We start from the raw sequence: 25,371 nt of genomic DNA, 5'->3' as shown, positions 1-25,371 counted from the left end.
ACAGGGTGGTTTTAGAAGAAGTAGGGGTTGTATGAATCAGATTTTTACAGTAAGGCAGATATGCGAGAAATATTTAGCAAAAGGTAAGGAGGTGTATGTTGCGTTTATGGATCTGGAGAAAGCGTATGATAGAGTTGATAGGGAAGCAATATGGAATGTGATGAGGTTATATGGAGTTGGTGGAAGGTTGTTGCAAGCAGTGAAAAGTTTCTACAAAGGTAGTAAAGCATCTGTTAGGATAGGAAATGAAGTGAGTGATTGGTTTCCGGTGAGAGTGGGGGTGAGACAGGGATGTGTGATGTCACCGTGGTTGTTTAACTTGTATGTTGATGGAGTGGTGAGAGAGGTGAATGCTTGAGTGCTTGGACGAGGATTAAAACTGGTAGACGAGAATGACCATGAATGGGAGATAAATCAAATTGTTGTTTGCGGATGATACTGTACTGGTTGCAGACACAAAAGAGAAGCTTGGCCGATTAGTGACAGAATTTGGAAGGGTGTGTGAGAGAAGGAAGTTGAGAGTTAATGTGAGTAAAAGTAAGGTTATGAGATGTATGAGAAGGGAAGGTGGTGCAAGGTTGAATGTCATGTTGAATGGAGAGTTACTTGAGGAAGTGGATCAGTTTAAGTACTTGGGGTTGGGGTCTGTTGTTGCAGCAAATAGTGGAGTGGAAGCAGATGTACGTCAGAGAGTGAATGAAGGTTGCAAAGTGTTGGGGGCAGTTAAGGGAGTAGTAAAAAATAGAGGGTTGGGCATGAATGTAAAGAGTTCTATATGAGAAAGTGATTGTACCAACTGTGATGTATGGATCGGAGTTGTGGGGAATGAAAGTGACGGAGAGACAGAAATTGAATGTGTTTGAGATGAAGTGTCTAAGGAGTTTGGCTGGTGTATCTCGAGTAGATGGGGTTAGGAACGAAGTGGTGAGAGAACGGGTGTAAGAAATGAGTTAGCAGCTAGAGTGGTTATGAATGTGTTGAGGTGGTTTGGCCCTGTAGAGAATGGAAAATGGCTGTCTGCTAAAGAAGGTGATGAATGCAAGAGTTGATGGGAGAAGGCCAAGGTTTGGGTGGATGGATGGAATGAAGGAAGCTCTGGGTGATAGGAGGATAGATGTGAGAGAGGCAAGAGAGCGTGCTAGAAATAGGAATGAATGGCGAGCGATTGTGACGCAGTTCCGGTAGGCCCTGCTGCTGCCTCCGATGCCTTAGATGACCGCGGAGGTAGCAGCAGTAGGGGATTCAGCATTATGAAGCTTCATCTGTGGTGGATAATGTGGGAGGGTGGGCTGTGGCACCTTGGCAGTACCGGCTGAACTCGGTTGAGTCCCTTGTTAGGCTGGAGGAACGTAGAGAGTAGAGGTCCCCTTTTTGTTTTTGTTTCATTTGTTGATGTCGGCTACCCCCCAAAATTGGGAGAAGTGCCTTGGTATATGTATGTGATGTATAAATGTAAATGTACATACAGTATACGTAATGTATTAAATACTGTACTGTATTTATATTACAGTATTTATACAGTACAGTGCTTTATTTTATGTACAGTATATAATTTACATTATCAATATTTATTTACATGATTCTTTAATGTTCTAATGATAATATATGCATTTATAGGGTTAATAAACACACCTAGTTATTATATTATTATTATTATTATTACTAGCAGAGCTACAACCCTAGTTGGAAAAGCAAGATGCTATAACCCCAAGGGCTCCAACAGGGAAAAATAGCCCAGTGAGGAAAGGAAATAAGGAAATAAAATAAATGATGAGAATAAATTAACAATATATCATTCTAAAAAAGGTAACAGCGTCAAAACAGATATGTCATATATAAACTATTAACAACGTAAAAAACAGATATGTCACATATAAACAATAAAAAGACTCATGTCAGCCTGGTCAACATAAAAACATTTGCTCCAACTTTGAACTTTCGAAGTTCTACTGATTCAACTACCCGATTAGGAAGATCATTCCACAACTTGGTAACAGCTGGAATAAAACTTCTAGAATACTGTGTAGTATTGAGCCTCATGATGGAGAAGGCCTGGCTATTAGAATTAACTGCCTGCCTAGTATTACGAACAGGATAGAATTGTCCAGGGAGATCTGAATGTAAAGGATGGTCAGAGTTAAGAAAAATCTTATGCAACATGCATAATGAACTAATTGAACGACGGTGCCAGAGATTAATATCTAGATCAGGAATAAGAAATTTAATAGACCGTAAGTTTCTGTCCAACAAATTAAGATGAGAATCAGCAGCTGAACACCAGACAGGAGAACAATACTCAAAACAAGGTAGAATGAAAGAATTAAAACACTTCTTCAGAATAGATTGATCACCGAAAATCTTAAAAGACTTTCTCAATAAGCCAATTTTTTGTGCAATTGAAGAAGACACAGTCCTAATGTGTTCCTCAAAAGTAAATTTGCTGTTGAGAATTACACCTAAAATTTTAAAAGTGTCATACAAATTTAAAGAAACATTATCAATACTGAGATCTGGATGTTGAGGAGCCACCGTCCTTGACCTACTTACAATCATACTTTGAGTTTTGTTAGGATTCAACTTCATACCCCATAATTTGCACCATGCACTAATTTTAGCTAAATCTCTATTAAAGGATTCACCAACCCCTGATCTACATTCAGGGGATGGAATTGATGCAAAGAGAGTAGCATCATCTGCATATGTAACAAGCTTGTTTTCTAGGCCAAACCACATGTCATGTGTATATACTGTAGTATGAAAAGTAAAGGGCCAAGAACACTACCCTGTGGAACACTGGATATCACATTCCTATACTCACTATGGTGCCCATCAACAACAACTCTTTGAGATCTATTACTTAAGAAATCAATAATAATGCTAAGAAACAACCCACCCACTCCCAACTGTTTCAGTTTGAAAACAAGGGCCTCATGATTAACACGGTCAAAGGCAACACTAAAATCAAGGCCAATCATAAGAACTTCCTGACCACAATCAAGGGATTTCTGTACAGCATTGGAGATTAAAAGAAGGGCATCACATGCTCCAAGGCCTTTACAAAAACCAAATTGCAAACTAGGAAGTAGGTGATTACCTTCAGCAAACCTATTAAGACGTTTTGCCAGAAGACGTTCAAAAACTTTAAATAATATGGGAGTTATGGAAATTGGGCATTAATCAGTGGGACTTGAGCTACCACAAACACATTTACATAGAGGAGTAACATTACCAATTCTCCAATAAGTAATAAAAGCTCCTCTTCTTGTTAACTTGCGCAAAATAACATAACTTTGGAGGTAAGAAATCTGCTGTCTTTATAAAAAACAAAGGAAAAATACCATTTGGGTCTACACCTCCATAAGCATCAAGGTCCACCAACAGAGCTTTAATCTCACGAGATCGAAAAGCTAAACTACAGTAGGGTCCCGAATTATGCGAGAATTTGGTCGATTAATGACCTCGTGTAAATGGAAAATCGCGAATTTCGAAACACACAACTAACAGAAATAGTTCCATTGTGGCCATGGCAACCAGCAATTTGCCTATTCAAATGTGTTTACTACCCATTTCCAATACTTTCTTTGTACTATACTGTATTTCTTTATAATATCAAATTGTTTTTGTAAATAAATAAAACATTTAATATACTTTAAAGTTCTAATAACTTGAAAAATGGTTAAAATTATAACCAGGATAGGTGTAAACACCATATATTTCCCGTTACAACACAACCCAAAATACAGACAAATTTTAATGTTTGTCATATCTATTGTATAATACAACTGGTGAATAGCAAAACCATCACTCTATAGACTAGCTTGTTGTATGATTGAAAATCCAGAATTATCAAAATAAAGGCGATTTTATATCATGCGTTTCCTAAACACGCTAAAAAGCAGAATAGAAAACGACAACCAATGTTTTGTTTACGTTTAACTCTGATCACAACGAAGAAACAGACGCATTTATACATCTGTGTTTTTGAATTGACAGCAATTTTACCAAGTATAGATTATATGTTGAATTTGTTATTACCAATGTTCTAATTATTCTTTATTAGAACTTTCAAATAAATGAAATGAATGCCATTTATGAAATGTTTTTCTTTATGATGCCGCCTGAAACGGAAACCTTCCATTTGTTTACGCTCCATCTTCGATCATAATAAACAAACGAATGCATTAAACACACATGATCTAAGTCATAACTAATGATATTACAAACATTTAGTAAACATTATGTTATTACAAAGATTTTACTTACCGTATCCATATAAATTCCTAAATTCGTAGCAAAGCTGGAAATTTTTTTTTCCTTATGCGTTTAATCCACAATAGCAAACTGCCGCTAATGACAGTGATAACTTACGATAATTCTAAACTGTTACGAAAGATAATTGTCTTTTCCATATCCAAAATACTTTTCCTAACTTCAGTTATAAGTCAACTTGTACCCACCTCAATTATGGATCCATATGCAAAAAAGGTAAAGAAGAAAGTACTAGGCCTATTTTTAAAGTCACCGAACAATTAGGTTACCGCTATAACGTTCGATGAGAGAGAGAGAGAGAGAGAGAGAGAGAGAGAGAGAGAGAGAGAGAGAGAGAGAGAGAGAGAGAGAGAGAGAGAGAGAGAGAGAGAGAGAGAGAGGGATGGTTTTAAAGTACTAAACAATAAATATGATAGGTTATAACACATTGGTGTTTATGTAATATTAACTGTATAGATGGTTTGAATAAGTTAAGAAATGGTGTAAACAATTCTTTGTTATTGTATTCGCGCGGAAGCTAGACATCAGCTGATGTGATCACAGCCAAAAGTTAAACAAAAATAAGTTAGCAATACTCGATTTTTAAAACACACCCGAAATTTTACAACATAAGTACATGTTTTATTATAGCGCAATTGACATTTAAAGAGTAAAAATTTTCTGGAATAGAATGGTGTTTCCTAAAAAATAGTGGTTTGCGGACGAAATCGGTTATCGTATTATAAGCTATGATTGAAATGGATGTATACACGGTATAATTTTTTCGTTTTGTAATTAATTGACACTTCAAGAAAACCGATTTTGGTTTCTTCATCTATTTGTAAGTATTGTATAACGAGAGAGAGAGAGAGAGAGAGAGAGAGAGAGAGAGAGAGAGAGAGAGAGAGAGAGAGAGAGAGAGAGATATTATGACGCAGAAGGTTACAGACCTAGAACAGGGGAGGATGAAGGTGGGTGGGTGGACTCGCAGGGGAGACGGTAGGAGACGGGGGAAGGGGGGATTTGGTTGCCAGTGGCTAAAAATAGATTCTGAAAGACGGTAAAGGGAAAAACGAATCCCATCGAATAAACAGAATAAGGAAAGGGAATAAGATCCAGAGGAATAATAGATATAATGGAATGAAAATGACTAGATGGTGTTAGTTGTGATAAGAATAATTTAGATATTTGAAATAAGAGTGTCTGAGGAGGTATAGAAGGAATTCGTGATAAATATAGAGGAATATCAAAGGATACAGTTAGTTTGCATTAAAGGGTTTGTTATCGTTTATCGGCAGTGAATAGCCTAAACTTCGGTAACGAGTCGTCAATATTTTGTCATATTTTAAACAGTATACATTTGATTTGCAAACATTGGTTTTGTAGAGTAGACGGTAAAATAAAATCGAGAGAGAGAGAGAGAGAGAGAGAGAGAGAGAGAGAGAGAGAGAGAGAGAGAGAGAGAGATTTCTGCCATCAAATCTCTCTCTCTCTCTCTCTCTCTCTCTCTCTCTCTCTCTCTCTCGATTTTATTTTACCGTCTACTCTACAAAACCAATGTTTGCAAATCTCTCTCTCTCTCTCTAGATTTTATTTTACCGTCTACTCTACAAAACCAATGTTTGCAAATCAAATGTATAGCCTACTGTTTAAAATATGACAAAATATTGACGACTCGTTACCGAAGTTTAGGCTATTCACTGCCGATAAACGAACCCAGTCTACTCGTGAAAACCTTGAACGCCCAGAGGGAAAAATAAGGCTTTTAAATATACTGTACTAAACAAAAATAATGCTTTAATATACCATCATTAACACTACCATTACAATTATCGTAAGGTTGGAGAAAGATAAAGATTGCCGAGAACGTAACCACATTTCTGTTTACATTTTGTCAGCTGGACTCGCACAGTTAACAGTTGATTTCATTGTTGATGTGGAATTTTATCCTTAAATAGGCTATTCATTATGAAATTATGTTAATGAAATGTAATGTTAATATTGTTTTGTAACATTTATTATAAATCACCGTATTTAGGGCTACCAATATACTTAAAAAGACTATAGATTTGATACATTTTGTAGTGCTTGACTCGCGAACTTTGAACAGCCTCGTGGATACAGAAAATTTATTTTTGAAAAATAGCGATCGTGGAAAAGGGGAATCGTGTAATTCGAACACGCTTAATTCGGGACCCTACTGTAGTTAGTTTAGCCTCAGGAAAACAGGAATGAGGAAGTTCAAGTTTTTCATTACTCTGTTTACTGTCAAAAACATCAGCCAAAAGGGTTGCCTTTTCCTTTGGACAGTGAGTGACTGAGGAATAAACTCTCTGAGCAAAAGCTCGAAGCTGAGTATAGTTGTTCCAGGTCAAATCTGATCAGTTACTCTTCCAAAGGTGATAGGCCTCCTGCTTCTCCAAATAAGCATGTCTACAATCATCATTGAACCATGGTTTGTCCTTCACACTAAGCTTAGCACACGAGAAGGGATATGCCTATCAATTATGTTAACTAGATTCTCATTCAAAGGGACAACTACTATATAATTGTGACCAATTCAAGCACAAAAGATCATGCAAAATCCCATTGCAGTCTGCTTATGATTTCATATAAATTTTACAAGAGTATGATATATCAGGGACAGGTGCTCAGTCTTCACTACTAATGAAATCAAGGCATGATCAGATGTCCCGACTGGAGAACCAACCTTACTAGTTATAACGCCAGGGGAGTCAGTGTATACGAGGTCCAAGCAATTACCAGACCTGTGAGTAGCTTCATTTATGATTTACTCACAGCCTGATTCAGAGGCAAAGTCTAAAGCTCTTAAGCCATGGCGATCCGTAGGAGAAATAGAACTTAACCACTCCCTATGGTGAGCATTAAAATCACCAACAAAGACAAAAGAAGCCTTTCTATCATCTTATATCTTAGCCATAATGGTAAGAAGACAATCGAAGATAGAATCATCCATGTCTGGATTCCGGTAGATCGAACACAAATAAAAGTGGTTATGCCTGCCACAAACTTTTATTACCTGAACCTCATGACATCCACATTGATAGCAGGACTTATGAGAAGCAGGGTACTCGGTCCTAATATACACCGCCATTCCCCTGGCCCTAGGGATGGCATCATGTTTCAACATTATTGGCTTCTTAACACCAGTTACAAGGAGCTCAGATGAGTGTCTCAAATTAGAAACCAAAGAATATCATACTGTCTGGACACAACTGTAAGGTCTTGGATATTTGCATGAAGACCACGAATATTGCAATACAGAAGACGACATTGACAAAATCTAGGACGTACAGGTCCCGGATTTCGTTCAATATCTCCAAACAGCATAACAATTAATAGAAATAAAAAAAAAAGAGACATCACACTTAAAAACTAGATTAACAAGAATTATAACAAAAACAATATGTACAGAATTATAAATAAAGTGATTGATGATACCCATAGACTATAGTAAAAAGTCGGAAAAACTGGTCAACATTGAGGAGCCGATACACCATGCAAGGCTAAATACCCTCCAGGATAGCCACTTCAACTGAAGGGAGGACAGTAAGGATGGTTTTTGAGAAGAAAAAGAATCAAAAAGGAAAAGACAACCTCTTGATAAACCACCAGGTATCCATGGCCCAACACACCATTTAAAAAAAACAAGAGGAAGAAAAAAAATAATAAGATAGAATAGTGTGCCCGAGTGTACCCTCAAGCAAGAGAACTCTAACCCAAGACAGTGGAAGACCATAGTACAGAGGCTATGGCACTACCAAAGACTAGAGAACAATGGTTTAATTTTGGAGTGACCTTCTCCTAGAAGAGCTGCTTACCATAGCTAAAGAGTCTCTTCTACCCTTACCAAGAGGAAAGTACACTGAACAAATTGCAGTACAGTAATTAACCCCTTTGGTGAAGAAGTGTTAAGTATCTCATTGTTGTCAGGTGTATGAGAATATGTAAAGAATAAGCCAGACTATTCTGTGTAAGTGTAGGCAAAGAAAAAATAAGCCGTGACCAGAGAGAGGGATCCAATGCATTACTGTCTGGCCAGTCAAAGGATCCAATACCTCTCTAGTGGTAGTATCTCATGTACATGTACATGAACGGAAAAATTGTACGTATTCCAAAAATAGGGAGGGAACCTACTTCGCGGTCAGTTCTGGTCCCCATTAACCACGATAGGTGAGGGATTACTGTATTTAAAAAAATTAGAATCTTACAAATAAAATTCATTTCAAAATCTAGTTTATTGTGCTTTCTCAACAAAGCGCACTTTAGCATTTATCACTTAAGAATTAAGATAATTCCCACACCAGCTATGGTGCTGTATGGTAAACATGTCATCGCGTGTACAATTCATATCTGAAGTGTCAGTCTCGTTCTGTAGACATACTTCTTCACTTGATGCACGACTCAACATTTTGTGTTTCATTATGAGTACTTTTATATTTGTCAGACAAGTCAAGCATATGCAGGTATGTCTTCTGCTTAAATTTGAGATTTGTTTCTGTGCTAGATGTTCAGTGATTAGGCTACAGAACTTTCAGTAGACAAAGTTCCTCCTTACCTTTGTTTCATATTGAGGGCAACAATGTGATTTAAAACAAATTAGTTTAGAATGCCAGACTTCCCACATAACCTTACGGAAGGGTACATAAAGTGAGGCTCATTCCATCACTTACCAACCTCCATAAGAGTTTTGGATTCAACAAGAAAAACCATAGGTAAGATTCAAAGCAATGAACAAAATTTTAATAAAAACCTTAATTACTTCAATACTTAATTGTAATAACTTTTTTAAATAAAAAAAGGCCAAAATATCAAGGAGAAATTTCACTGGGTAATAGAGAATCACAAACTTGTCACTAAGCTTTCTGGTCTTCTTCCCAACAGCCTTCATTGCGATCTTAAAATGAATTCTATCACTATACCATAGCCATACCCCTCTCTTACATCTCATAGAATAATTCTAGAGCTTGGATAAGACACATTTGAAATAGGATCATGTAAATAGAACGGTTCGTGTTAAAATGATATTTTCATAATAAAATAAATTTTTGAATATACTTACCCGCTGGTTATATAAAAGAGCTGAAGTCCCTGACGCCAGGGCAGAAAATTCAAATCTCGCGCTATCGAAGATACGCCAGGTGTACCAACCGCACCCTAGCGGTAGAACAGGTGGAACTACACACCAACTCCAGTTCTTCCATGCCTCATAGCCATACCATAGGTAGTCTCTAGAGGGGAGGAGGGAGGGTGTTAAATTTATATAACCAGCGGGTAAGTATATTCAAAAATTTATTTTATTATGAAAATATCATTTTTAAATATAAAACTTACCCGCTGGTTATATAAAAGAGCTGATTGACACCCCTTGGTGGCGGGTCAGAGACAGCTACATACAGAAAATTCACTTAAGCAGTTCTCACCTGATAAGGAAGCTGACAGCAATGATACTCTGCCTCATTTCGTCCGCTATCCTTAAGAGATCCAGTAATCCACTCGGGCTGAAAATCTCTAGGAGCTGTCAAACGGTACAAACACCTATAACATGACAGGACCTCAACCAATACCCTTGTTCCGGGTGCACTCAAGGAACAAAATGACCACCTAGCCAAATCAAAGATTGCGGAAGACTGACGCCCAATCTCCACAAACAACCATAAAAAACGAGTTCCAAGAGATAGAAAAGGGGTATTAGGAAAAAAGGGAACGTAGTGGTAGATCATTCACCTACTATCGCATTAGCAGCTATAAAAGGACCCAACGTAAAAAGGTCCTCATAGCGAGTCTGAACATTCTTCAAATAATGGGATGCAAAAACAGACTTACTTCTCCAAAATGTTGTATCAATCAGACTTTGCAGAGAACGGTTCTGTTTAAAGGCCACTGAAGTCGCTACCACTCTGACTTCATGTGTCTTGACTTTGAGGAGCCTCTGATCCGACTCATCACACTGAGCATGAGCTTCTCGAATCAACAATCTAACGAAAAAAGACAAGGCATTCTTGGACATGGGCATCGAGGGTTTCCGAACTGCACACCACAGAGCGTCTGAGTTACCTCTCAGATTCTTAGTTCTGTCCACATAACAACGTAGAGCTCTAACTGGACAGAGAACCCTTTCCAATTCATCGCCAGCCAAATCCGAAAGGTTAGAAATCTCGAAGGATTTGGGCCATGGTCGAGAAGGGTTTTCGTTCTTGGCCAGAAACCCCAGTTGCAAAGAACAAATGGCTTTCCCATTCCGAAAACCAATGTTCTTGCTTAAAGCGTGAACTTCACTAACTCTTTTCGCAGTGGCGAGGGTAACTAGAAAAAGGGTTTTCAAGGTTAAGTCCTTAAATGAAGCCGAGTGTAAAGGCTCAAATCTGTCACTCATGAGAAATTTAAGGACAACATCCAAATTCCAGGCGATGGGAGCCGTTTGAATCATCTTGGTCGTATCAAAAGACCTAAGTAAATCTCGTAGATCCTTATTATCAGAAAGGTCTAGGTTCCTGTGTCGAAAAACCGTCGCCAACATACTCCTGTAACCTTTAATAGTTGATGACGAGAAGTTATGCTTAGTTTTAAGGTCCAAGAAAAAATCTGCTATTTGGGAAAGCGATGTACTGGAAGAGGAAATCGCGTTAGTTCTACACCATTCCCTGAACAACTCCCACTTGGACTGATACACCTTGATGGTTGAAGACCTTCTTGCCCTTGCAATTGCCTTGGCTGCCTTCTTCGAAAATCCTCTAGCTCTAGCGAGTTTTTCGATAGTCTGAAGGCAGTCAGACGTAGAGCTCGGAGGTTTTGATGATTTCGGGCCAAGTGAGGTTGTCTGAGAAGATCGGGTCTCATGGGAAGGCTTCTCGGGACATCCACCATCCATTCCAGTACCTCTGGAAACCAGCTCCTTGACGGCCAGAACGGAGCTATCAGTGTCATTCTGGTCTCCTCGTGTGAAACGAACTTCTGAATCACTTTGTAAAGGATCTTGAACGGAGGAAAGGCATAAACCTCCATGTGTGACCAGTTCATCAGAAAAGCGTCTATGTGAAAAGCTTCGGGATCTGGAACCGGAGAGCAATAACACTCTAGTCGTTTGGTCTTCGCGGTGGCAAAGAGATCCACGAGAGGTCGACCCCATAACCGCCACAGACTCTTGCAGATGTCCGGGTGCAGAATCCATTCCGTGGAGAGAACCTGACCTTTCCTGCTGAGTCTGTCTGCGCTCACATTGTTGACTCCCTGGATGAACCGCGTCAAAAGAGTCACCTTCCTTTCCTCCGCCCAGATGAGGAGCAGTCTTGCAATCTCGAACAGAGGCCAAGAGTGGGTCCCGCCTTGTTTCGCAATATAGGCCAGAGCTGTCGTGCTGTCCGAATTGACTTGGACTACCTTGCCCCTGATCTGCTTTTCGAAGCCGATGAGAGCCAGATGAATAGCTAAAAGCTCTTTTTGATTGATGTGGAGAGAGGTTTGCTCTACCGTCCAAGTCCCCGAAAGTTCCTGCTTCTCTAGAGTGGCTCCCCACCCCGAGTTGGAGGCGTCGCAACACAACACGAGGTTTGGGTTCCTCTGAAGTAAAGACAAGCCTTCTTTCAGTCTGGGCTTGTTGTTCCACCATTGAAGATGAGACTTGATGGAAGTCGAGATGGGAATGCAATCCCTGTCGAGGCTGTCCCCTTTCTTCCAATGGCGGTTGAGATGAAACTGAAGAGGACGCAAGAACAACTTCCCCAGGGTCACGAACTTCTCTAACGACGAGAGAGTCCCCAGAAGGCTCATCCAATCTCTGACGGAGCAAAGATCTCTCTTCAGGAACGTTTGTACTTTTAGGAGGGCTGCTTGGATTCTCACCGACGACGGAAAAGCCCGAAAACTCCGACTGTGAATCTCCATCCCCAAATAAAGAATCTCCTGGGATGGAATGAGTTGTGATTTTTTCGAGCTCACCAGGAGACCCAGTTCTCTGGAGAGATCCAAAGTTATCTTGAGGTCCTTCAAACAACAATCGGCTGAGGAGGCTCTTATCAGCCAATCGTCCAGATACAGAGAGGCCCTGATTCCCCTCGAATGCAGCATGCTTGCCATGTTCAGCATGATCTTGGTGAACAATAGAGGAGCCGTGCAAAGTCCGAAACAAAGAGCCCTGAACTGGAAGACCTTGTTTCCGTCCATGAACCTCAGATAACGTCTGCAGCTGGGATGAATCGGAAGGTGGAAATAGGCATCCTGAAGATCTAAAGAGACCATCCAATCGTCCTTCCTCACAGCTGCCAGAACTGTTTTCTGAGTCTCCATGGTGAACGTCGAGTTTTTGACGTAACCATTGAGCACACTTACGTCCAGAACCGGTCTCCACCCCCCGGAACTCTTGGGTACTAGAAAAAGGCGGTTGTAAAACCCCGGAGACGTAACATCTTGCACTTCCTCTATTGCTCGTTTCTCTAATAAAAGAGACATCTGTAGAAGCATGGCTTGTTTCTTGGGACCCTCTCTGTATTTGGGCGAAAGATCCACTGGATCTGTGACTAAAGGAGGATTGGTCAGGAAGGGGATCTTGTAGCCTTCCTTTAACACCTGGACGGACCAGGGGTCCGCTCCATTCCTCTCCCAAGCCTCCCAAAAGTGAGTCAACCTGGCCCCCACTGCTGTCTGAAGGAGAGGGCAGTCAGACTTTACCTCGGCCGGACTTGCCCCCTCTGCCTCTAGGTTTCCTTCCTTCTGGTTTAAAAGAGCCTCTCCCAGAGGGCTTCCCACGAAAGGACTGAGGACGAAACCCAGAAGAAGATTCCTTAGGTTTTCGAGAGGAGAAAGACGGAGGCAAAACTTTCCTAGTCGAATGAGTAACTAAGTCATGTGTGGCCTTCTGAGTGAGAGCAGTAGCCACCTCGCCCACTAAATCCTGAGGAAATAAAGAATTAGACAAAGGTGCGAAAAGAAGGCCTGTCTTCTGATAGGGAGACACTCCTGCGGAGAGGAAGGAGCACATCGTGGCCCTTTTCTTGAGAATTCCAGCTGTAAACAAGGCAGCAAGTTCGTTGGAGCCATCTCTCACACCTTTGTCCAAGCAGGACATCAAATGAACCAAACCACTAGTGTCCGTTTCCGTCATATCAGAGACCCTCTTACTCAAAGCCCCCAAAGCCCAGTCCAAAAAATTAAAAACTTCGAAGGCCCTGAAAAGACCTTTAAGCAAATGGTCGAACTCTGGAATGGACCACCAAATCTTCGTCTTCCTTAAGGCAAGACGACGAGAAGCATCTACCAAACTTGAAAAATCCCCTTGGGCAGACGAAGGAAAACTCAAGCCCAACACTTCACCAGTCTCATACCACACACTAGATTTAGAGGCTAACCTAGCGGGAGGAAAGGCAAAGGCCGTCTTGCCAAAAGCTTTCTTGGAGTCCAACCAAGAACCCATTAACTTCAAGGCCCGCTTAGAAGATCGAGAAAGAACCATCTTGGTGTAAACTGGAACCTTAGTAGCTTTACCTAAGATGAATTCAGAAGGCGGAGAACGAGGGGCCACAGGGGTAAAAGAATCCGGGAAAAATCCAGTCAAAATAAGCATAAACTTGCGAAGGTCCACAGCATGCTGATAATGCTTCTCCTCCTCATTCTCAGAGACTTCCTCAATAGGATTATCCTCATCCGACTTTTCCTCTGGTTCGTCTTCTGGCAGTGCAGCAACAGCTGCAGCCTGAACCGAAGGAACAACGTCTGGATGGGACTGCCTGTCAAGGCCAACATCTGAGTCAATTTGGTGGGGAGAAGTAGAAGTAGATTGATGCGAAACACGGACATGTAGACGATCATCCTCAACCAACAACTGCTTAGGTCGCTTAGAATTCAACTGTTGTTGAACAGAAGAACGCTTGAAATCAGAAGGTAACTGTTGAAGATCGCCGCGAGGTCGCGTAAAGTCCGAGGACTGTTGCTGCGAGCGATCAAAGGAGTCAGGATGTCGCCGCTGAAAACCAATGTTTTGACGCGCCGCGTCCAAAAGTTGTTGCCGCGGGCGATCCACTACTTCAAATTGTTGCCGCGTCTCGTCCACTTGTCGACGCCGACGCTCTTCCCCGCGACCAGAAAACGCAAACTGGTCAACCAAAACTCTCTGACGCGACTCATCAAAATCAACCTGGCGTTGAACACTGTGAATGGGAGACCGTCTAAGTGATAACTCGTCAAGGCCATATACCATCGAACGTTTGTGCGATAACTGGTCTGACATCGAACGCCCAGACACAACGCCAACACTTGGTTGATAAGAATCCATCAACGAAGAGAGTTGTTCCTTCATAGACAAAAGCGCAGTCCATTTCGGATCAACAGAACTCCTAGAAGGAAGATTCGCACTAATGTCACCACGCATTTCAGGGGAAGAAAGCCAATCCGATGGAAGAGGAGGTGCATGAATAGTTACAAGGTCCGAATCGGAAGGAATCATATCCGCACGAACACGGTGATCTGAACGTTTGGCCGGAGTGCAAGTGCTGGGAGAACGGAAACGTTCCGGTGAACCCCACGAACTACATCCTGGCCGCACAGGCGATTCCCGACGCTGTGTGTTTTGACGCGCCGCGTCCAAATCAACATGGGAGCGTTTAAGCGGTCTCGACGCTCGCCGCCAGATCTCACTCCCCGACCCTTCATCGGAAGACGGGGATAACGTATGAACCTCACCTTTCCTACGATGAGGGTGAACGACCTGAGCTACGGCAACAGGAACGTTCGAGGGGACGTCTGCACGATTGATGATGCTTCTCGTTCCCTTAAGCCGTTCGACATTACTTCTCCCATGGGTTCGAGAGCTCGAAAGAGGTCTAAGGCTAGGTGAACGACAAGATCGTGCCGACGCACCCTCCGCAACACTAAACACATTATCAACACTTGTCACAACACCGAGAGAGTCACGATTCTTCGGTACCACATCAGACACTCGAGTCGACGCACCTTCCGCAACACTAACCACATTATCAACACTTGTCACAACACCGAGAGAGTCACGATTCTTCGGTACCACATCAGACACTGAAACACTTTCCACAGTTCCGATAGGATCACGGTTTTTCAATACCTTTAACTCTGAAAAGATAGTATTTCTATCGGCTGCTAAGGACTCAACTTTCTCACCAAGAGACAAAATAGCAGTAAACATGTCCTTCATAGTAGGTTCCTGATCTACCACCACAGGGGAAGGAACAGGATTAGGAACAGGAAAATTAGGTAAGGTTCTATCCACAGATCGGGAAGAACTACGCCTAAGTCTATCTCTCTCTAATCTCCTAACATAACGATCGTAAGTACCAAAATCATCATTAGTTAAGGAAAGACACTCATTACACCTATCATCTAATGAACAAAATTTACCCCTACATTTTACACAAATAGAATGAGGATCAATAGATCCATTAGGAAGTCGTGTACGACAACCCTCACTAACACACCTACGCTGAGCAGGGGAGGAGTCGGCCATTTTAAAGTTAACGTGAGAGACCGACAAGCAAAAAGTAAGGGAAAAAACAATAAAGAAAATCTCAAACAAAAAGATTTCAAGATAAGAACCAAGGAAAATTAATCAACGATAGCTTAAACTCAAAAAAGAACGTTGTACATCACCAAACAACTTCCCAAGAGAGTAAAAACACGAGAGCGAACTTCTGTATGTCAGTCAGCTATGACGGCAGAGAGAAGAACTGGAGTTGGTGTGTAGTTCCACCTGTTCTACCGCTAGGGTGCGGTTGGTACACCTGGCGTATCTTCGATAGCGCGAGATTTGAATTTTCTGCCCTGGCGTCAGGGACTTCAGCTCTTTTATATAACCAGCGGGTAAGTTTTATATTTAAAAATTATATTAATATTATTATCAAGATAAAATAAAAAAAGGCCACATGAAATTTACAACAAACTATTGTAGTCTGATAAAAGCAATGAAGAGTAAAACTAAGGAACTAAACTTAATTAATTATATTAATGCAAGTCATAGATAGTGTAAATAAAGCACTCTTTAAAAAAATAGCTGAGTACAGGGTACAAGGAAGAGTGAATATTATACTTATATGATGGGTAATCTTACCTGTCTCTTGTCGTTCATATCACATTTATTTCCTAAAATCATCTTTTCTACATCTGCCGATGCATGTTCCTCTATGTTCCTAATCCTGAAAAATACAAGAATTCTTTAATTACCAAATGTCCATAAGTATCTGGAAGCAAAGCTTGGTTAGCTTGCACTGAATTTATAACATATGTTTTCAGTAACCATTTAAAAGAGCAGAACATTTAAGTGTAAATAACTTTCATTTAATTGTAAGTAATTGATGACAATGAAATAAATATTGGACGATTTAAGTTTAAATTGTGTAAAATTTTATCATAACCATGGAACTAGAAACTGAAGTAAACAAGAAAAATGTTATTTTTATTAGTAAAATAAATTTTTGAATATACTTACCCGATAATCATGTAGCTGTCAACTCCGTTGCCCGACAGAATTCTATGGAGGGATACGCCAGCTATCACAATACTAGAAGGGGGTGTATTTACCAGCGCCACCTGTGGCCAGGTACTCAAGTACTTCTTGTTGACACCTCCTCAATTATTCCTCGGTCCACTGGTTCTCTATGGGGAGGAAGGGAGGGTCGATTAAATCATGATTATCGGGTAAGTATATTCAAAAATTTATTTTACTAATAAAAATAACATTTTTCAATATTAAACTTACCCGATAATCATGTAGCTGATTCACACCCAGGGGGGTGGGTGAAAAACCAGTGTACAAGACTAAAGGATAGCTAAGTATCCCGTATTTCATATAATCAGTTATCCACAATAACAATGAAATAATAAGTACCTGGTAAGGAAGTCGACTTGAACCGTTACTCTGCCTTTAATAAGATCGTCTTCCTTACTGAGCGCAGCGTTCCTCTTGGGAGGCTGAATCAACTCAAAGGTGCTAAAGTATACAGGGCTGCAACCCATACTAAAGGACCTCATCACAACCTTTAACCTCGGCGCTTCTCAAGAAAGCATTGACCACCCGCCAAATCAACAAGGATGTGGAAGGCTTCTTAGCCGACCGTACAACCCATAAAAAGTATTCAAGAGAAAGGTTAAAAGGTTATGGGATTATGGGAATGTAGTGGCTGAGCCCTCGCCTACTACTGCATTCGTTGCTACGAATGGTCCCAGGGTGTAGCAGTACTCGTAAAGAGACTGGACATCTTTGAGATAGAATGATGCGAACACTGACTTGCTTCTCCAATAGGTTGCATCCATAACACTCTGCAGAGAATGGTTCTGTTTGAAGGCCACTGAAGTAGCCACAGCTCCCACTTCATGTGTCCTTACCTTCAGCAAAGCAAGGTCTTCTTCCTTCAGATGAGAATGTGTTTCTCTAATCAGAAGCCTGAATAGTAAGAAACTGAGTTCTTAGAACTTGGAAAAGAAGGTTTCTTGATAGCACACTATAAGGCTTCTGATTGTCCTTGTAAAGGTTAAGACCTTTTTAGATAGTACCTAAGAGCTCTAACTGGGCAAAGTACTCTCTTCAGATCATTCCCCACCAAGTTGGACAGGCTTGGGATCTCGAACGACTTAGGCCAAGGACGTGAAGGAAGCTCGTTTAGCAAAAACCGAGCTGCAAGGAACATGTAGCCGTTTCAGATGTGAAAACAATGATCCTGCTGAAGGCGTGGATCTCACTTACTCTTTTAGCTGTTGTCAGGCACACGAGGAAAAGAGTTTTTAATGTGAGGTCCTAAAAAGAGGCTGATTGGAGAGGTTCAAATCTTGATGACATAAGGAACCTTAGGACCACGTCTAGATTCCAGCCTGGAGTGGACAACCGACGTTCCTTTGAGGTCTCAAAAGACCTAGGGAGGTAGATCTTTGTTGGTGGAAAGATCCAAGCCTCTGTGGCGGAAAACCGCTGCCAACATACTTCTGTAACCCTTGATCGTAGGAGCTGAAAGGGATCTTACTTTCCTTAGATATAACAGGAAGTCAGCAATCTGGGTTACAGTGGTACTGGTTGAGGAAACTGCATTGGTCTTGTACCAGCTACGGAAGACTTCCCCTTGAGACTGATAGATTCTGAGAGTGGATGTTCTCCTTGCTTTGGCAATCGCTCTGGCTGCCTCCTTCGAAAAGCCCCTAGCTCTTGAGAGTCTTTCGAAAGTCTGAAGGCAGTCAGACGAAGAGCGTGGAGGATTGGGTGTACCTTCTTTACGTGAGGTAGACTTAGAAGGTTCACTCCTAGAGGAAGAGTCCTGGGAATGTCGACCAGCCATTGCAGTACCTCTAAGAACCATTCTCTCGCGGACCAGAGCGGAGCCAACCAACGTCAGCCGTGTCCCTGTGAGAGGAGAACTTCTGAAGTACCCTGTTGACAATCTTGAACGGCGGGAATGCATACAGGTCGAGATGGAACCAATCCAGCAGAAAAGCGTCCACGTGAACTGCTGCTGGGTCTGGAATCGGAGAACAATACAACAGGAGTCTCTAGGTTATCGAGGTAGTGAACAGATCTATGGTTGGCTGACCCCACAGGGCCCAAAGTCTGTTGCAAACATTCTTGAGAAGGGTCCACTCTGTGGGGATGACCTGACCCTTCCGTCTGAGGTGATCTGCCATGACATTCATACCGCCCTGAATGAACCTCGTTACCAGTTAGCTTTCGATCTTAAGACCAGATGAGTAGGTCCCTTGCGATCTAGAGCAACTTCCACGAAAGAGTCCCTCCCTGCTTGAAGATGTAAGCCAGGGCTGTGGTGTTGTCAGAGTCCACCTCCACCACTTTGTTAAGCTGGAGGGACTTGAAGTTTATCAAGGCCAGAATAACCGCCAACAACTTCTTGCAAATGATGTGAAGTGTCCTTTGCTCCTGATTCCATGTTCCCGAGCATTCTTGTCCGTCCAAAGTCGCACCCCAGCCCGTGTCTGATGCGTCCGAGAGGAGACGGCGGTCGTGTTTCTGAACAGCCAAAGGTAGACTTCCTTGAGAAGAAAGCTGTTCTTACACCACGCGAGAGAAGACCTCCTCTCTTCGGAAACAGGAACTGAGACCGTCTCTAGCGTCATGTCCTTTATCCAGTGAGCAGCTAGATGATACTGAAGGGGGGGAGGTGGAGTCTCCCTAACACGATGAACAGGGCCAGCGATGAAAGTGTCCCTGTTAGACTCATCCACTACCTGACTGAGCATCGGTTCCTTCTCAGCATGCTCTGGATGCATTCTAGGGCTTGGAAGATCCTTGGGGCCGACGGAAAAGTCCGAAAAGCTCGACTCTGAAGATCCATACCCAAGGAGACAATGGTCTGGGATGGAACGAGCTGAGACTCCTCAAAATTGACCAGGAGGCCCAGTTCCTTGGTCAGATCCATAGTCCATTGAAAATCTCCAGACAGCGACGACTTGTGGGAGCTCTTAAAAGCCAGTCGTCTGACGGAGCCGGACACAAGATCATGATACTGCTGCACAGTCTGTGAACTGTCAATCATGGGCAAGCGAGGAAGTACAGTGACAACCCGAATCTGTCTAGACTGTCTGGGTCGTACAGACAACTCCTTATCGGGTTGCTGAGGTTGCCGCACTGCGTCACAACAAGTCACTTCTGTTGGTTGTTGAACGTCTTCCCCGTGACACATTGACTCCGTAAACAAAAAATCCTCTAACAAGGACTAAGCTTGGACTGCATGTCATGCAACACAGCTCAAGGTCTATGGGAGCAGGTGTGGTAACAGACGGGATTAGCGACTGAAGTGGAACCATTACCTTCCCTGGAAGCATGTTATGCTTAAATAAAAGTCCATAAGAGGTTATGCAGCTAAAGGCTCCCTCCAAATGACAGAGTCCTCAAGGGAATATCAGAAGGAGGGAGAAAAGAACTTTCTCATCTACAGGGACCATATCCTAGAAAAGCTAAGTTCTCTCAGTGAGGGTTCACTGGTGCAAAAGCAGCAGACTAGAAGGCAACGTTATGAAACTGCTTGACAGTCTAGTGAGTTGGCAACAACCAAAGATGTGTGACTGAGAAGCATGCGGTAAGGTATGCAGAGCATGATGTATGCAGAGTATGCTGTATGCAGAGCATGCTGTATGTAGAGCATGTTGTATGCAGAGCATGCTGAATGCAGAGCATGCTGTATGCAGAGCATGTTGTATGCAGAGCATGCTGAATGCAGAGCATGCTGTATGCAGAGCATGCTGTATGCAGAGCATGTAGTAAGCAGAGCCTGCTGTAAGCAGAGCCTGCTGTAAGGAAAGCAGAGTGTGTGCATGGCGTTTAACCTTTCTCAGAAATTCCATGACCAGTGCTAGAGTGCTTTATGCATGCTTGCATGGGTTTTAATATCAACATAATATTTACCTTACATTCATAACTCATGATTCATATTTTTGCCATATTTTGCGATCTTGTTAAAAATATATTGCAAGGAATACAAATATATTTTTATAAGTAATACAAATAACCTCCATTATCATATGGTTTGAAAATGGAGGTAAGGTATGCTGAACAGCAGAGTCAGAACGAGCTGGAACAACAATAGTTGTGGTTTCCTCTTCAAGACTCTGTTGAAGGAACACCTGAGGCTCAGTCTGCAAAGGCTGAATAAAAGACAAGCAGAAGGAAGGCGCATGGGTGGAGGAGGCTGACTCCTAGCATGAGTGGTTGAACCCAAGGGTTGCGCTTGCTGAGCGGTTGGCGGAAGCGGAGTAGCAAGTTCCAGTTCCTGAGGTGTGAGCGGAGCGCGATGAGGAAGAGGCTGTGCAGAACAAGGTAAATGTCTCGCAAGCTGAGGCTCCTGAGGCGCAAGGCTAAGGTGTTGTGGTGCTTGCCTTGTGGAGGGTTGAGCTCGCTGCAGCGAGAGCTGAGGAGACTGACTCATGGACGGGAGAGGTTGTTGTACCTCAACCGAGTGTTGCATCACTGGTGGAGCAGCAAGTGGAGGCGGAGGAAGAGAGGTATAATCCTCCTGATCCCATTGTAAAGGTTGCCTTAAGGAAGGCGGAGGCTGAACACCACTGGGAACAGCAAACTCAGCACGTGGCTCAACATCGTACGCCTGGCAGGTGGTACTGCGATCAGGCGGAGCGAGCGTAGGCGGAGGGAGTGTAGGCGGAGGCGGAGGCGCAACACTCTCAGCCCGACACTCACGCATCAAGTCCGAAAGCTGTGCTTGCATGGACTGAAGTAGAGTCCACAACATCGTACGCCTGGCAGGTGGTACTGCGATCAGGCGGAGCGAGCGTAGGCGGAGGGAGTGTAGGCGGAGGCGGAGGCGCAACACTCTCAGCCCGACACTCACGCATCAAGACCGAAAGTTGTGACTGCATGGACTGCAGTAGAGTCAACTTGGGGTCGGCAGACACTAAGGTCTGCTGAGGTAAAGCCTTAACAGCAGAGATCTGTTGCAGCAGAACCTTACTCCTCTTAGGCGGAGTGCATTCAACTGATGACTGAGGAGAGTCAGAGCTAACCCAATGACTGCATCCGGGTTGTTGAACTTTAACTTCGTACGTCTGGCATAGGTCTGGACTTTACGTTTAAGAGGTCTTGAGACCTGAGACCAGCGTTACTCTGCCTTTATTTTCTCCCCTAAATCTCTTCTGCAGACGAGCAAAATAAGGGCTCAATCGTCTGCGGGTGGGAGTGACGGTCTCGGTAAGACACGCCCACAACCACCGAGGATACTTCTGTGCGCCGATCAAGGCCTGCTGAACCCTTATGCCCTTCGACATTGCTTCTCCCCTGGGCTTGGGAGCTTGCAAGAGGTCCCGGACTGGGAGGACGACTGGCGCGCACAGAAGTACCCTCACGCACAACACTGACATACTTTGCGCTAATCACTTATCACTTTGATTTCTGTTTGCACTTATTTCACTGAACTCGAAACTTTAAGTGGTTTGTACCTGAAACACGCAATTCTATCCTTTCTCAAAAGTTAGTAATTGCGAAAACAGAATTACAATGTAACAGAAAAATCTAATGAAAGATAATTCAGTGGCTGGAAAGAGACTAAACACTAGATCACTCTAGAAACGTTTAGTTTCTTCCCCTAAAGAGACTAGGGAGAAGAGCAAAAACGATAACGACGTTACTCGTACGCCTGGCAGGCTTGAATGAAACGTTTATCTTCCTCTTTCTCCCTCCGTCTCTATCTCTCTCTCTCTCTCTCTCTCTCTCTCTCTCTTGACTTAGATCCTGAGAGAAGAGCCCAATCATATATATCGTAAAAACATATTATTGTTAAAGGAAAAAACTGAAATATTTCCCAAAATGAAAAGTTCCTTATTAGGATCAAAACCATTAAGTTAAGAAAGAATGAACAAAACGCTAGACACGGTTACTCTTACTGCAACGTGAAACCGTGAACATTCTTTCTCTATCGCAACGACAGAGTGCAAGTTGAACGTTCTGAACGTCAACAACTGCAGAGACAAAACAAAACGTTAGTTCAACTTTGAAAACAGTACGAGACTATCAAAGAAATTCTTTCAAACTCTGTGGCGGAAATAGCATAATATGTTAACAGGTAAAACCGAAATGACGGGCTCAATGTTAATTAACTTCGGTACCAAGAAAAGACCGCCTACTATTAGGAAGGTCGAATATAAACAAATATAAAAATTAATTTTAATAAGTTTATAATAAAAGGAAGTTAATCGAAGAGGCCTATAAGAGGCGGAGAGGTATAAAATAAATCTATAACTTTTGTTAAGCAAAATTAAGAAAGAGAGTCTATACTCTCTTAGACACCAACACTTCCGTTTAAGGGAAGGGTCGGCCATTGAAAGGTGAACGAGAGTTCATACTCTCTTCGTCACCATAATTAATCAAATTAATTCCAAAAGCTAACTAAGCTAATATAGAAGTTTCCAGTAAAGCGACAGCCGAAATCAAAGAGAAATACTTCACCAAAGTCGTGAAAATACTCCAAGAACATAAGCGTATCCCAGAACGTCTTGCCGGAAGCACGACAGAGGAATAATTGAGGAGGTGTCAACAAGAAGTACTTGAGTACCTGGCCAAAGGTGGCGCTGGTAAATACACCCCCTTCTAGTATTGTGATAGCTGGCGTATCCCTCCATAGAATTCTGTCGGGCAACGGAGTTGACAGCTACATGATTATCGGGTAAGTTTAATATTGAAAACTCCTGTTCCAAATAACCCAAGTTAATTACTGAATCGGTGAACTTACACAATTGATTTTATGAGATTCTATTTATGATCAATTAGACTGCAAAATATTTCTGGCATGAAGTGATTAAAAAAGTTCTTGATTAAATGATTCTTCACAACCTACTCAACAGTTACTCTTTAGGGCTATTTACACAAAGTTAAACTCTTGCCCATATACAGTATAATAGTTTGAGATAATGGATTCACATTTCCCGACTTACAAAACTTAACCATAGGATTTTGTTCTCAAAAGAGAACCATAGGCTGGGAACCATACATCATATCCTTTACACAGGAGAAGACTCAGTTAGGCATCTCAATCCTCCTCAACTATATCTGTGGACAGTAGAATCTTGGAGAGGTGTACTCACGGCGGAGTTTGTCATGCAACTACTAGGGTAGATAGCCCCGTATTCCTGCTGTCACCCAACACGAAGATAAGGAACGCACTGGTTTTTAACCTTACTTTTCAGGAACTATAAGTAAGATAGCTAAGGGGGACGCGGCCGTGAGGCTTCTCGTCGACGAAGGAAGTCTTGGAAGGCATGGCCTTTGTCAATCTGGAAATGTTACCATGATACTTGCCAGGGAGCCCTCAATACTTATGTTTGTTCCCGAAGGGGCAACTCAGTACTCATCTTTCCCCTCCTCCTGAAGGCAAGAGAGGGATCGTCCAAGTAGGGGCAAGGTCCTTAAACAGTATTACTACCGGTAGTGAGCACTCATGTTCTTGTGAGCACAGATGATCGGTACATGAGCACCTATACAGCATACCTACTCGCATTTCCAGGGAAGGAATGTTCCCAGTACGAATTTGTATTTTTATTTTCACTTCTCCCGAATCTCACAAGCACACATTAAGCTATCAAACTTCTGGCCATATTAGAAGGCAAATGAGCACTCTCAGAAAGGGTGAGAGTATAAGTTAGAGTGCACACAAACAGTTGTAGATGTGCTCCTGTAAGAGAGCTTTCTAGGGTGTGAACATATGAGGGCATGCTGAAGATATATATCCTTCCACATGTAGTAGCACATACCCATATGGTTGCGAGATGATCGCGCATAGAAGCACACTAACTTCTTATTCTTCTTCTTCGGTGAAGGGAATCACTGGGACTCTAAGAACAACGTTATCTCTCACATGGGGAGTGAAATGGTAGGAGTCACATATTTGCAACTATCGATTGGTCTTCTAGAACTAAGAATATTTCAGCCATAAAAGAGAAAAGAAGGGCAGAGCCCATTCCTACCAACTGGTAATGTGAAGAGGCGATGGTACACTGGAGGTGAAGGAGTAACTGGCAGTTCTCTTTCTATTGACAGTATGTTACAATGTCCCAGGAAAGCCAACTTCCTCAGTTATAATGACAGCGTAATAACCAGTCCAAACTCGCAAGGGAATAAACAGTACTAGGATTGCTATTCAACAGGAAGAATTGTACAGTATATCAGAAGGTTACACAGACAATTGTCAGTCAGCTACCGTTATCAGAAAAACTGCGAAAACTTTTTTCTCATTTTCCTTGTATATAATAAAATGTCTAAAATTATCTTAAAAAAACAAAAGATTAAAATAGCTGAAAATAAATTGATATCTCAGGGTACTGACTAAGGGGTGGGGCTCCAAGGCCAGCTGCCATTAACTACCAACACCTTGTTAAATTTTTTACAGCTACCTCCAGCCTAACTGAAAACACACTCCTATTAAAAGATGAGGGCTTGTGTTCGTGTAGGAGCAAACATAAATAGGAAATACTATAGTAGGGTTTTTGTGGCCTTATTAGTTAGGTCTCTGCCTGGTGATCGCCAGACGAGGGTTCGAGTCCCATTCAAACTCGTTAGTTCCTTTAGCATCTGCAACCTTTCTATCCTTGTGAGCTAAGGATGGGGTTTTGGGGGAGCCTATAGTCCTATCTGCTGAATCATCA

General features: G+C 42.2%; 1 protein-coding gene across 1 annotated transcript in view; it reads right to left on the bottom strand.

Moving 5' to 3' along the window:
• Rab8 (RAS oncogene family member Rab8) overlaps nucleotides 1–25,371 on the bottom strand; it is a 76,093-nt gene that overhangs the window by 39,848 nt on the left and 10,874 nt on the right. The window contains exon 3 of the mRNA XM_068366323.1: nucleotides 16,337–16,421. Within this exon, the coding sequence (XP_068222424.1) occupies nucleotides 16,337–16,421 (85 nt within the window). The remainder of the gene's footprint in view (nucleotides 1–16,336; nucleotides 16,422–25,371) is intronic.

This window comes from Palaemon carinicauda, chromosome 44 (assembly GCF_036898095.1).
Source record: "Palaemon carinicauda isolate YSFRI2023 chromosome 44, ASM3689809v2, whole genome shotgun sequence".
Taxonomy (NCBI): domain Eukaryota; kingdom Metazoa; phylum Arthropoda; class Malacostraca; order Decapoda; family Palaemonidae; genus Palaemon; species Palaemon carinicauda.
The sequence above is the reverse complement of the archived record's forward strand: the minus strand, read 5'-3'. Positions and strand labels throughout refer to the sequence as shown.